This window comes from Musa acuminata, chromosome BXJ1-5 (genome assembly GCF_036884655.1).
Source record: "Musa acuminata AAA Group cultivar baxijiao chromosome BXJ1-5, Cavendish_Baxijiao_AAA, whole genome shotgun sequence".
Classification (NCBI taxonomy): Eukaryota; Viridiplantae; Streptophyta; class Magnoliopsida; order Zingiberales; family Musaceae; genus Musa; species Musa acuminata.
The window spans coordinates 550,807-563,964 of record NC_088331.1 but is presented as its reverse complement, the minus strand read 5'-3'; the positions used below and the strand labels follow the sequence as shown (position 1 = coordinate 563,964).

At 41.6% G+C, this 13,158-nt stretch overlaps 2 protein-coding genes across 2 annotated transcripts; both read left to right on the top strand.

Annotated features, from left to right (window-relative positions):
- The first annotated feature begins 6,580 nt into the window (after positions 1-6,580).
- LOC103983762 (dof zinc finger protein DOF1.2-like) lies at positions 6,581-7,986 on the top strand. The gene has a single exon (XM_009401035.3). It carries the CDS (start codon positions 6,921-6,923, stop codon positions 7,794-7,796), a length of 876 nt encoding a protein of 291 aa, XP_009399310.3. The 5' UTR covers positions 6,581-6,920; the 3' UTR covers positions 7,797-7,986.
- Positions 7,987-10,639: 2,653 nt separating this feature from the next.
- On the top strand, positions 10,640-12,105 carry LOC135672853 (E3 ubiquitin-protein ligase PUB23-like). The gene has a single exon (XM_065181290.1). It carries the CDS (start codon positions 10,673-10,675, stop codon positions 11,984-11,986), a length of 1,314 nt encoding a protein of 437 aa, XP_065037362.1. The 5' UTR covers positions 10,640-10,672; the 3' UTR covers positions 11,987-12,105.
- The last annotated feature ends 1,053 nt before the right edge of the window (positions 12,106-13,158 follow it).

Genomic DNA, 13,158 nt, shown 5'->3' with positions numbered 1-13,158 from the left:
CACCGCCCAGCGCTCGGGTGCTGGGCGGTGCAACCGCCCAGCCAAGGAGGTGTCACCGCCCAGCACTCGGGTGCTGGGCGGTGCCACCGCCCAGTTAGGCGGTGCCACCGCCTACAGTGTTTTCAGCCCGACTACAGTGTTTTCAGCCCGACTACAGTGTTTTCAGCCACTAGTTGGGCTTCAATCTTGGCCTAAACTAGTCCGAACTCGGGCCCAATTGGCCCCTAACCAGGATATAGGATTATCTTCTTAATCCTAATCCTAATTACAAGTGAACTACATAACAAAACACATCCTAAGCAATTTTATCAACCGCGAACGTCAAGTCTTGTTCCGGCGAGCTTTCCGACGAACTTCTTCCGACGGACTCCCTGCAAGCTCCCAATCTTTGTGATGACTTTAACGAGTAGCCGAGCCTTCTCGGTGATCTCCGCGAGCCTCCGACGATTTCTTCGGCGAACTTCCGACACGTTCCCGATTTCTTCTCGGATGGTTCCGGCAGCATCTCCGATGATTCTTCGGTCTCTTAAACGTCCATCGAGCTTGACTCCGGTATTCTCGCTTTGTGTTTTTTTGGTTATCGTAGTTAATCCTGCACACACAAGCAAACACTCTACTCCGATCTAGACAATTATTATAACGCAAATTGACATTCTGTTGCCCGGCACGTCATTGGTTGGCGCTTCATCCGATTCTTCGGTGCATCGTCCTCTCTTGCAGCTTGTTGCCCAATCGGCGGTTGACTTCCGCAACCCCGATATCCTTGGCGCAATTTCGCTCTCCTTGGCCCGATGCCCGACGCCCGAAGCCTTCTGCCACCCAATATCCTGACGTGATCTCCTCCGACGCAACGTCAATTCCTCTTGCGTTAATTGTCTAATCCTGATCGAGTAGACCTGTATCACTCAAAATGTAGTCAAACATTTAAACACAATCAATTAGTTTCATCATCAAAATCCGAGATTCAACATATGGAACATTAATTTTGATGATATGACCCAACTCTTCGGGTACCTAATGTCGATCCCTATCCTCTGTCTGTTTTCGAATAAACGATACTCCCATATATGTCCTTTCCATATGTTGCCAACACGAAAATGCATTAACTAGCTAATGACATAAATAAACCTCAAACGATACGAGAAGCTTAAAGGGGGGGGGGGAACGAGCAATCACCCTCCATCAACAAATTCGATATAAAAGTCAATCGAATGAGATGGAAAAGAGGGAGTAAAAAAAACTATCCTAAGCTCATCTAAATCCTCTTTATTTTCTTTACAGACTTAAGCGTTAGAGGGATCGAGTCGGGAAGTTCCCCGACACTAACCAATTGTGCAGGACTCCAACATGTCTAAGGAGCACCTCAGGGCAATACAAAGCATCACCTGATGAGACCATCTTCCCTCTCTAGATGACTTTGAATATCCTTTAATAGTCAAACCGTATCTCAAAAGAATTACAAGTCGATCGACGCAAGCTAGTAAAGCCCGAAGAGTCTATTTTTTATCTTAGTCTCACTCTCGAATTACACTCTAGTCATTCGTCTAAGCCTTGGGGATAGGTCCATGCATTCAGGATTGAACTAGATTATATTGACTCTTTGATCAATTATACGTATGTAATAACACTTAATTACTATATTCAAATATCAAAAACTCACTTCAAGAGAGAGGCAGTGAAGATAATAAACGAGGAACAAAGTTTTCCAAGTTTTTTTAGTAATTAAATAAATACCTATTATTTTTCAATTAATCATGGTTTCCAATATGATCGATTTGATACTAATCATATTATAATTAATGAAAATAAATTCAAATTTATTTATTAAGTTATAATTATAATTTATTTATACTATAACATCCTAATTTTTTACTTGATTTCATATATTCAAGCAAAACTAAAATGTCTATTTTTCAACAAAGAAGATCATTGCTATTTCTTTCACATGTATGACTGATAGATTGCATGTGTTATTCACTTGCGTATACCGTCGTGAATCGTTCCTTAATTCAAGAACTAACAGTATCAGTCAACGATGAAACATACCAAAATCCACAATATCTATGGATGACAAAATTTCTTTTCAACCCATATCATGGAAGAATCCATTTAAATTTGTGATGTATCAACGCTCCTCATATTATTAAAGGTAAAAGGGTTCGAAAACTCAACAGACACATTTTTCAAAAAAAAAATATTAATTAAATTAACTAATAAAAAAACAATAATTTATCAAAAAAAATTCGGGTTAGAATATTGTCTTCGTCATTTATCTTTTTATCAAATTAAAAAAAAAAAATAGAGAGAGAGAATAAGTTGATGCACCCACGAGAGTGTTATTAAAAAAGCTTGACTTTAATGGATAGAGAGAGGCCAAAGACCAACTTGCTCAACTCTCTCACGGGTTAGGCAAAACACCATTAACTTTTAAGACACCTAAAGCAGAACCTAACCCGACGTCTTCTTCTTCTCCTCCTCCTCCTTATTCTTATTATTCTCATGCTTTGTTGACAACGGAGAAGAACTTTTGGGCATATACGGAAGGATGAAAAGGAGGAAGAAACAAAGTTCAAGTTAGTCTTGGATTGTTCCGAGCAATAGTTGATGACGACCGGTGTTCTCAGAATTCGAATGGTTGACCCAAGTGTGCTTCACTTTGCGGTGGAGGGTCAACATTTGCTGCGTGGGGGATGAGGGATGGGTGTTGACTCGTCCATCCAGTCTTCGTGGAAATGAAATTATAAGTCTTCGTTCAGCTTAACAAAACCAACCTAACATCCACTATTCCTTCGTAGGATAAGAGATATATTATATGGTATAAATTATATAATTATATATATAATATTCAAAGTTTGCATGAGATGGCGCATAAAGGGTGTGAGACTTTTGTTGTAATGGACAAAGAAGAATTTATATTTTATATTTTATATTTTATTTTTTGATGGGCATAAACAAGGGGTTTGGAACTTTTGATATGGTTAGTTGATCTTGGAGAATTTATAATTTATTCTTATATAGTAAAAAAAATTCGATGGATATAGATAAGGAGTGGGATTATTCTGTGTGTCAATATCTTCTCCCCTTATAACTTTTTTATCATATTAGAATTTATATCTAGCTAATAATTAAAATACTTTTAACTGGGTGTGTACAAGAGGTTTCAGTCTTGTATTCGAATTAACTAAGAGAACTTATAATTAATTCTTACATGGTGAAATTTGATTACTTCTTCGACATAAAGAGTGTTTGATATTTTGAGTATGTGTAATTATTCTCTTGGTGTGGAGATCATCTCCCCCCTATAATCTTATTACCCCTAGAATTCAAATCTAGCTAACTACATAGATACTCGTATCCAAACTAGAATCTAAGCTCAACTTGTAAGTATTTTATTCTAAATTACGTAGGTCAAGTAGATGCATTCATCCATTTAATACTACGACGCTCATATTTCTATCTTATCCAAGTCGAAACCTCAACCTGTATCACCACTAGAGTTTTCAGATTCAAATAAGTAGATTGCGATTTGAACTCGTCTCACGTCCGATTCAAGAGTTCTTAAGCTCGGTAAAGTGGTTCAAAACCCGATATGCAACTCTTTCACATAAACTCCCAAGAGTCTGTGTATACATGCCAACGAGCCATTTGCTGTACCTGTTGCAGATGTTATAGGGTTTTTCATACTGGAAAATGCCATAAAAATGATCTCTTCTATCAACAATGGAGGCCCATGATGAAGAAGTCTATCTCAGGCTTAAGAGGCGTGTCCATCTGAAGCTGCAGTTCATTGTGAACTGTAGGTCGCATCCCAACACCTATGGAAATAATGTTTTGTATCCTTTGCTTTGCGTCTCTCTAACATCCAAGGAAGACTGTGATCATAAACTAATCGAAGTGGGTCGTGTGTGCACGCATTAAGATTAATATGTGATAATTGTATATGGCCTATATCTTATCCCTCCAAAGTATCCTTCCGAACAATACTAAAATTTTTATCTATCTTGCAATAATATTTTTTTTCCCTAATCAATGTAGCCCTCAAATCTGATATGCATAGATCGATGTATTACCGTTCAATATGGGTCGATATATCGGTATCCGTATAGTATCCAAACGGGCGTTAACATTGACATCCACATTAAATTTAATCTATCTTTGTGTCAGCAACCATCATGAGAGCTCACGGCATTGTAATTTCGAATCACACAGCTGTGGCTCATTCGTGGAACTGTCCAATGAATCGCTTTACAGTTAAACTATTACTCTATGAATAAGAATCTCTGAAATACAAAGTATTTTTTGGATTGAGATTAACTTGAGATTATTTCTAATCAAGAATGAGAAAAGAAATTGTGTCATCTAACTATCAAAAAATAATTGAGAAAAAAATTAAATAAAATTTTCAACCAATTAAGGGTGCCACATGACGTGTTGCATGTTAACCATACTGCTGGGGTGATCGAGGAAAGAGTTAACAAAAAAAATCTAGAATATTTTGAAAATAGCATATTAAAAGGCTATATAATTTGATATTATTGGGATTCATAAGTGATAGGGGAAGAAGTCATTGACGTCATAGTTGGCTTAATATGATTCGACTCGTGTGCGCATGGTTATTTGAGGTATCTCTCAGATGAAACATCGAGCTACTGAGGTACAACCTATTCGAAGACCAAAATCGAAAGAGGTTTCACAATTCAACACATTTGATGCCCAAGTCAGTAATTCTAAATATATGAGTGTGAAGGCGAGTATTCAAAAAGGTCTCCTCTTTCATTGTGTTGAAAATGAGAATTTATACTTAATTATAAAAGTAAAAAATATTCTAAGTAGAAGAAGTCTATAAACACCACCAATAGCCTTCTCTTGCCCTCTTGTGCACGTGGATGACATAAGGGGGCGAGGGCACAATCTATAACTATCTACCCTAGTCTCTTACCTATGTGGACAGATGGGTGGAAGGTGGTCTGGGTTCGAAGTGCAACGTCCTGTTCATCCAATACGTCAAGCTTATACCTCTTTCTACTGCTAAATTAGTATGACCCACGATCTCTCTAATTAAATGGAACATTCTCAGAATATACTTCGACTTTTGATAAGACCTAGATTCATTCACTTGAACAATCATCTCATTGTTGTTGCAATATAAAGGAATTGGCTTCTCGTTGCCCGACACGACTCCCACATCCTTGATGATTACTTCATACATACATACATATATATATATATATATATATATATATATATATATATATATATATATATATATATATATATATATATATATATATACATACATATATTTCGACGACATCATCGAGTTTGTGTTTCTTCTCAAAGAACACGAACTCTATCATGCTCTCACTATCTCTATCAAGATTGTGTTTTTCTCAAGGAACATCGTTCTCTTGATTATAAAGATATTTTGGTTCTCGGGATGATAGAAATAATACCCATAAGTTTTTTTGAAGTATTATACGAACTTGCATCGTTCTGTCCTAAATTCTAACTTATCGGGATTGTATCTCTTAACGTGGGCAAGACAACCTCAAATCTTAACAACCTTAAGATTGAGTTTCTTCCATTTCCTTAGAGAGCTAGTCCATAATCATCTACCTTAGACTCCTGCTCACGTGAGTAAATGAGTGCAGGGTGGCCTCCGTCTTGTCCTTCCACTCTAATACTATGTGACGATTATGTATCGGATGAAGATCAACTAATATTAAATTTCCTATTAATAAGTATTTTTTATAATCTAATAAGTTACTTTAAAATTTGAAAAGATTTATAATCATTCCCTAAATGCCTTATATATTTTAATATCATGATATATAATATGAAAAAAAAAACTTAAAGTACTACTGACTATACTCAAATTTAGAGACTCGAAAGTGAAAAATATTTTTTTTTGATATTATTTGAGGGTATACAAGAGACTTTCAGATTTTTAGTTTGGTGTAATTATATATATATATATATATATATATATATATATATATATATATATATATATATATATATATATATATATGTTTTTGGTACCCATTCTCTGAATTATTACTATTAAGCATCAAAATCTTTACCCCTTTGAGTTATATATATCGTTGCAAATGGTTTATTTTTTTCTATATTTTATAAATTTCTATGATAAGTACGTAATCCATCAAAATACTATCATCAATACAAATGTTTTTGTCATGATGTCAATTGAATATCGCTAATAATAAAAAAATATTAAGGGGGAAAAGAAGACATTGATCGATTTTTACACTCCTTGTTGTCTCATGATCGATCATCGTCGCATTCACCCACCATCATACGGAAAATTTGACCATTCGAGTGGTCTATTGACTGGCAACGTGGCGTCTCTTCATCCCTCAAATCACATCCGTCGCCATCGTGATCGATAACTAAGGATGTCAAGATCAAATCTGACCCGTCCACAAGGCAAAGTGCTTAACAGTATCATTGATTACATGTGGCCTAATGGATCTTTGGGCTACCCTTTAGCCAAATGACCCTACGTTCAAATCAACTGAATGTGGATTGATGCGTCGAATCGATGTGCCCAAATCCCACGTCATACCACCACACTAGTCAACACCTCTTATTTCCACCATATTTACGTTACTACCCGTGCGTACGTTCTCCCGGCGTCGCTGTCTCCCCTGCCGCTCTCATGGCGAGGAGAACCCGCGCAAGCAAGCCATTGCCTTCTGCCCACATCACGTCGCATCACCAGTGTCACGGATCCAAAGCTCCCCCCTCGCTACGCATGTGTTCTCTCTCCTCCACATGCGCTGCCTACACCGCAACCTTGGCCTACAAATTACGACCCCTTCACCTCCTCCTCCCTCTCCTCCTCTCTCGCCTTCTTCCGCCCCCTCTTGTTTAGGCCGTCAGGTGGTGGCTCTTCGGCAATGCTTTCATCGAACGATAACGTGCTCTCTTACGCCCCGCCAGTGGTGGCGGACCGGCGGTGGAAGCCCATCGTCGAGCTCGCGCCGAACTGCCCCCGCTGCCACTCCTCCAACACCAAGTTCTGTTACTACAACAACTACAGCCTCAGCCAGCCGCGCTACTTCTGCAAGGGCTGCCGGCGGTACTGGACCAAGGGCGGATCGCTCCGCAACGTGCCGGTGGGCGGCGGCTGCCGTAAGAGCCGCCGGGCCAAGTCAACGAAGCCGTCCACCGTCTCTCCGGTGGCCGGCAGCATCACAAACTCCTCACCCCCCCTCCTCCCGGGTCCGATCCGCCCGGACCTCATGCTGAACGAGATGGTGAGTGACTCATGCATGACTCGGGCGGCGACGATTGACGACTCGACCGCCCCCGCCGACGGATCCGCCATCGATCTCCAGGCCTTATACGCCAAGTACTCGAATCAGCGTCCGCAGACGGAGATAGGCCCGGCCACGGCGGAAACACAGCTCGCGGAAGGTGATCATGAGCCGGTGGGCTCAGTTGGAACGTCGAGCGAGTCGAGTTCATGCAACCAGGTGTTCTCCCAGCCGATGGAAGAAGAAGAAGAAGAAGCCATAGCGCTACTGAGGCAGGTGGATCCGCCATACAACATCGAACACTCTCGTCTGCCTTTGGATCTAACCGGTCCTGTAGAGTGGCCAATGCAACCTGTGACCAACTACGTATCCCTGGATTGTCCGAGTGGTTCAGGTCTGATCTATGAAGAGTTTGAATCATTCGCAGTAGGTGGCATGCACCATCAACAGAGCCCGCTTAACGATGACTGGAGCTTACTGGACTACTCGAGTTTGGATGCCTTCGACAGATGCTGATACCCAGTCCTTGTTCTTTCGTCTTCTTCTTCAACCTCTCTCTCTCTCTCTCTCTCTTTATATATATATATATATATATATATATATATATATATATTACAGAGATCTCCATATCTAAACTCCATAACATGTAAAGGGTATAGAGTATGTACACTGATCTCTTCAACGATATTGTCAAGGTACTGGATCACTCACAGGTTTGATGATGGTGAAGTGCAACGAACTTGGTGACACGCAGCGTTGGTTCTCGATAAAACTGACATGGTGTGGACCCCCATGAGTAAATGCTCTGCATCATTCATGACTCACCATGGATTGTGACTTCCACAGCATGAAATACCCCTCTCCCTCACTCGCTCTGTCTATCTTTCTCCCACATACACAAACACAGCAGAGAGAGAAAGAGAGGTCTGGAAACAAAATTCTTGGAATCAGATCACCAATTAAGTTACATTCTTCTATTCCAGGAGTTGGAAACAAGTCATGAACCTCATGGCTTTCGTAGAGAGATGTACCACGTCCTGTGAGAGTCTATAACGTTGAAACTTATGGCAAGAGAAGACATGCATTCCACCTGGTGATCTGCTCCCAATCACATAATTACTTACACAATACAATAGCAAGGCCAGATCAGATCTGATGCATCGAACTCAAGTCGATGAGAAATCGTAATGAGTTGAATGCTATGCTCCCCATCGAGGACTTTCTTGTTCTTTGGGGTAGACAGATGAACGGCCTGGGGGGGTTTGGAATGAGCACAGCAGCACATGCTGCGTGATCGAGGGAGAGGGAGAGAGAGAGAGAGAGAGAGAGAGAGAGAGTGAGGGGCTCATGATCCAAGGCAAGAAAGGATGGCTAGGGAGTCAAAACGCCGAGATTGACGGCAGCAACGCGTCAAGCCATCGTTAACTCCTCCGGAGAAGGAAACAGAATGAGTACGAAGGAGGAATTAATTGGCTTAGTTAAGTGTCGCCGTTGGTCCTCGAACGGGGTCAGCTCTGCTCATTCCCACGTACCCACCCGCGCGTGCACTTCACCAGATTCATCCAAGTGAAGCCACGTTCTTTGGACACAATAATGGTTTCTTTTACTTGGTCAAAGTGGTAATGTATGTGTGTGAATGGTGGGGGCGAAGCGTTACGGTCGATGGCTTGGACCTGTCAATTAAGTTGACTTGAGATGCAATCTACTCATAGACGTATAAATACTGCGATATGAGGCAGCATGCTCCGGTAAATGCCTAACCACTTGTGTGATTAATGAATGATCGAACATATCATATCTGCATCAGTTAAACATTAAAGATCTAATGTTGACATGTCCGTAGGATGTCCCCCCCAATATTATATAACTGACACCTGTGATGACTCGTTAAAAACCATATGATCCTTTTTGAATGAATCATACTATAAAATAATAAATAAATAAATTTATTCACATATAATTATGAATTATGAATCCTTTTAAGTTGGTACCCAATTTTTATTAATTTTTTTTTTATCGAAAGAAGAAATAGAAATTAATTTAGAAAGTAAAGAAATTAATTTAGACATATAAATCCATAAGAGATTTAAACTACTAACGATTAACTCATTATAAAAGAAACACTCTGGTGAGTTGCAAAGAGATAAAGAAACTTATCTTTCTTAAAAACATGAATCGAATACTTGTAATCCATTCTAACATAGGCATCAGATGAGCATTATCAGAAATGTACTTAGTATACCCTGTAATGTTCAGCACAATCAAAGTCAAGCAAAGATAAGATGGTGTCAATTGAAATCTGATCGGGACAAGTGAGAGGAAAAAGGATCTCGATTCATACCGAAACAACAGCCGACTCTACCAACCAAAAACTAACTTAACATTATCATATTATTATTATATTATACATTAGAAAATATTATCAAATGGAGCCTTGTGCCAGCATAGTCATGATAACGATCTGGCCAGATGCTGCAAGCTAACACGATATATTAATTATATGTTCGTATTATTAGTTATACTACGGGGTTGGGTTAGACTGTATAGCAACGATCGCGTGTGTTGGGCCGGGCCGGCCCAAGCATGAATGCGGCCCATGAGCAACCGGTTGGCCCCCCGTCTTCCACGTAACTTATCTGCCCAGGCCATGCACGACTACGGAAATAACACCAATCCTCCTCGATCACATCTGGACCGCCCATCATGTTGATGCACGTTTCTCGAGAAAGTAAATGCCCCAAGTGATGAAGTCCTCGTATCGGCTCCGTTCTCATTTACATGATGTTGACATTGATAATGATAGAATCAAATTCTGATTATTTTATAAAAATTTGGATTGATTTAGTAAAAATTAAACCAATTACCTTTGAAATTAAACTAAATTATATTCGAATTATACTCAATCATAAAACTCATGTTGGGTTTGGTTCATAGACTTTATTTTTTTATCATTTATATAAAAATGCCCTCAATAAAAAATGAATATGATGGACCCATATGGTAATAAAAAGCCAATAATGAGAGTTTTTCCCAATAAAATAATTAATCAATTAAACAATTTTTTAATTAAATAATTAATCAATTATCCCATCCTTTTTAGCCCGAGTGCCGAGACTTCGATTCTTAGAACCAATGTGATGAGGTCAAAGAGCTCACGCTCTTCATGACGATGCTCACATCTAAAGCAGAAACCAACCTGTGAAAGCACGGCATGGTCAACGTTACGACAATTCCCATGACACACAGCTAGCTATCGCCATTGGTCAACTCTCCATCACCGATCTCCCTCCTTCCAAGAAAGAAGGAAAGTATTCAAACCCTCATCGAACAGCTAACGCACAAATCTCACCTTTCTTAAACATACTCTTCATCTTGTTGCCGTTGACTTCCTCATGGAAGATCTATACAAGGTCAAACTCATTTGTCAACTCCCAACATCATCTCCTCTTCTTTCCCTCCTCCTCATATTCTTGTTTCCGATGGAGCCGTTGGAGATCCCTTCCTACTTCCTTTGCCCCATCTCTCTCGAGATCATCAGAGACCCGGTGACCCTGCCCACCGGCATCACCTTCGACCGCGACAGCATCGAGCGGTGGATCCTGGACGCCAAGCACAGCACATGTCCGGTCACGAGGCGGCCTCTGCCGGACTGCGAGCTCACCCCCAACCACACTCTCCGCCGGTTGATTCAGGCGTGGTGCGCCCTCCACTCCCCCAGCGGTGTCGAGATGTTCCCGACTCCGAGGACCCCCGTCGGCGAGCGGCAGATCGCCGAACTGCTTGAAGCCGCCATGGCGCCCCAAAGCCGACTCACCTCCCTGCGAAAGCTCAAGGCCGTCGTCTCCGAGAGCCACAGGAACAAGCGGTACGTCGAGACCACTCCTGGCGTAATCGACTTCGCAGCCTTTGTCATAATGAACTACGCATCGAACTCAGTCGAAGACGAAGAAGAAACCAGAGCTTGTGACGAAGCACTCATTATACTTCAGACTCTTGAGATCTCCCAAGAAGGACTGCTCGATCTTTTGGCGAAGAACGCCAACATAATCGAGTCGTTGACGACGATTCTGCGACGATCGAACGGTCAATCACGAAGCTACGCGACTCTGCTTCTGAGATCTTTACTCGGAGTGTTCTCCCCGGCACGATCGATCGGCCTCCACGCAGAGCTATTCCAGGAGATGGTGAACGTGTTACGTGACCGGATCTCGCACCAGGCCACCAAGGCGTCGTTGCATGCGCTCGTCCGGCTATGCCCATGGGGAACCAACCGAACCAAGGCCGTGGAAGCCGGCGCCGTCCATGTTCTGGTCGAGCTCCTCCTCGAAGATCCCGAGAGGAGAGTCACCGAGCTGGTGCTCGCGGCGCTGGACCGGCTCTGCGGGTGCGCGGAGGGGCGGACGGAGCTGGTCCGCCATAGGGCGGCCATCCCTGCGGTGTCCAAGAAGATCCTGCAGGTGTCGCAGCTGGCGAGCGAGAAGGCGGTGAGGATATTGCGCACGTTGGCGCGGCACTCGCCGGCGGCGGAGTTGCTGGAGGAGATGCTGCAGCTGGGGGTGGTCACCAAGCTCTGCCTGGTACTACGAGTTGGCTGTGGGGGGAAGACGGAGGAGAAGGCCAGGCAGATCCTAAGGTTGCATTCAAGGGTGTGGATGCACTCTCTATGTTTACATCCTCATCTCAGGCTTTCTTACCCAACTCTTTAAAGTCGTGTGCAATTGTTTATTCCTTGCATAAATGTGAAATTAGTGACCAAATTGATGTGTGTGTGTATATATATATATATATATCCAAGTTTAATTAAGGTGTATTTAATGAAATTAGATTGGGCCAATGACTGGTTTCACAATGGGCCGAGCTTTAGACTGCAAAGTCCTTTGGACAACCAATGTGTTAGTGATCGGAATTTATGGCTCTCTCTCTTTAGCTAATGAAGTTTCGTGTTTGTTCAATTGTTTGTTCCATGTGTCTTCCATGACGACGATAGTATTCTATATGTTATTTGCCTTGCCAATTCTTATCGGCCCATACGAGTGCTAACACATGTTAACAGAGCATTTAACGACTTTAGTTAATATATAACGATTGATTTAGTGGTGGTTGACTCCATAAACATCCACCAAAAGCATAAAGATAATAATATAGAGAGGCTTCATTGCATAGTCGAGTTGGTCAAACTATTATCATCCATCACGAAGTGCACTAATTTTGTCTAAGCCATATGGCATCCTTTATAGGTTAAACTCTCGTAAATGCAAACTATTATGGTCATCATCTCTCGCTGATACATAATGTAGAGTTTTAAAGAGAGGATGAATGCAGATGTGTAAGAAATCTTTGCATTCACTCTCATGTTCTTAACATTCTTGTATGGATTGGAATTTTGTTATCTTTTTCATGATGTTGAGAAATGGAGTGCAACTTCGGTGGTATTAGAATCCCAAGGAGGTCATCGCACATCCTTTTGCTCTCCCGCTCTCAATACTGCTTCGAGAAAGCGTTCAAGCAATCACCAAAAGCTCTCCATCACTCCCTCTCTCTTTGATCCTCTTTTTGACCACTCTTTCTCCTGTGAGATCACCGAAGGTGGAGGTGCTCAACTCAAAGGAAGAGTGAGTAACCAGTCTTTTCTCGGACAAGGGATGGAGTATAAAGGAAGATGGAACACCTTGGATCCCCAAGCAATCACCTTTGAAATCATGGCTGCAAACATCTCGACATCATGATTCCAACCATTGGGAGAAAGATGGGCTCGATGGAGCCTCGCCCTTACTTCCATGCACAAAAGACTCGCACTCCTTTTGTGGCCCTCGGAGATATGGTTTCCTTTCCTCAAAGCGCTGCAGAGGATTTTGAGGCGTGGAAACTTTGTCTCCAT

Bases quoted from the DNA above. Each gene is read 5' to 3' on its own strand.
- LOC103983762 (XM_009401035.3), top strand. From the start codon at position 6,921: ATGCTTTCATCGAACGATAACGTGCTCTCTTACGCCCCGCCAGTGGTG.
- LOC135672853 (XM_065181290.1), top strand. From the start codon at position 10,673: ATGGAAGATCTATACAAGGTCAAACTCATTTGTCAACTCCCAACATCA.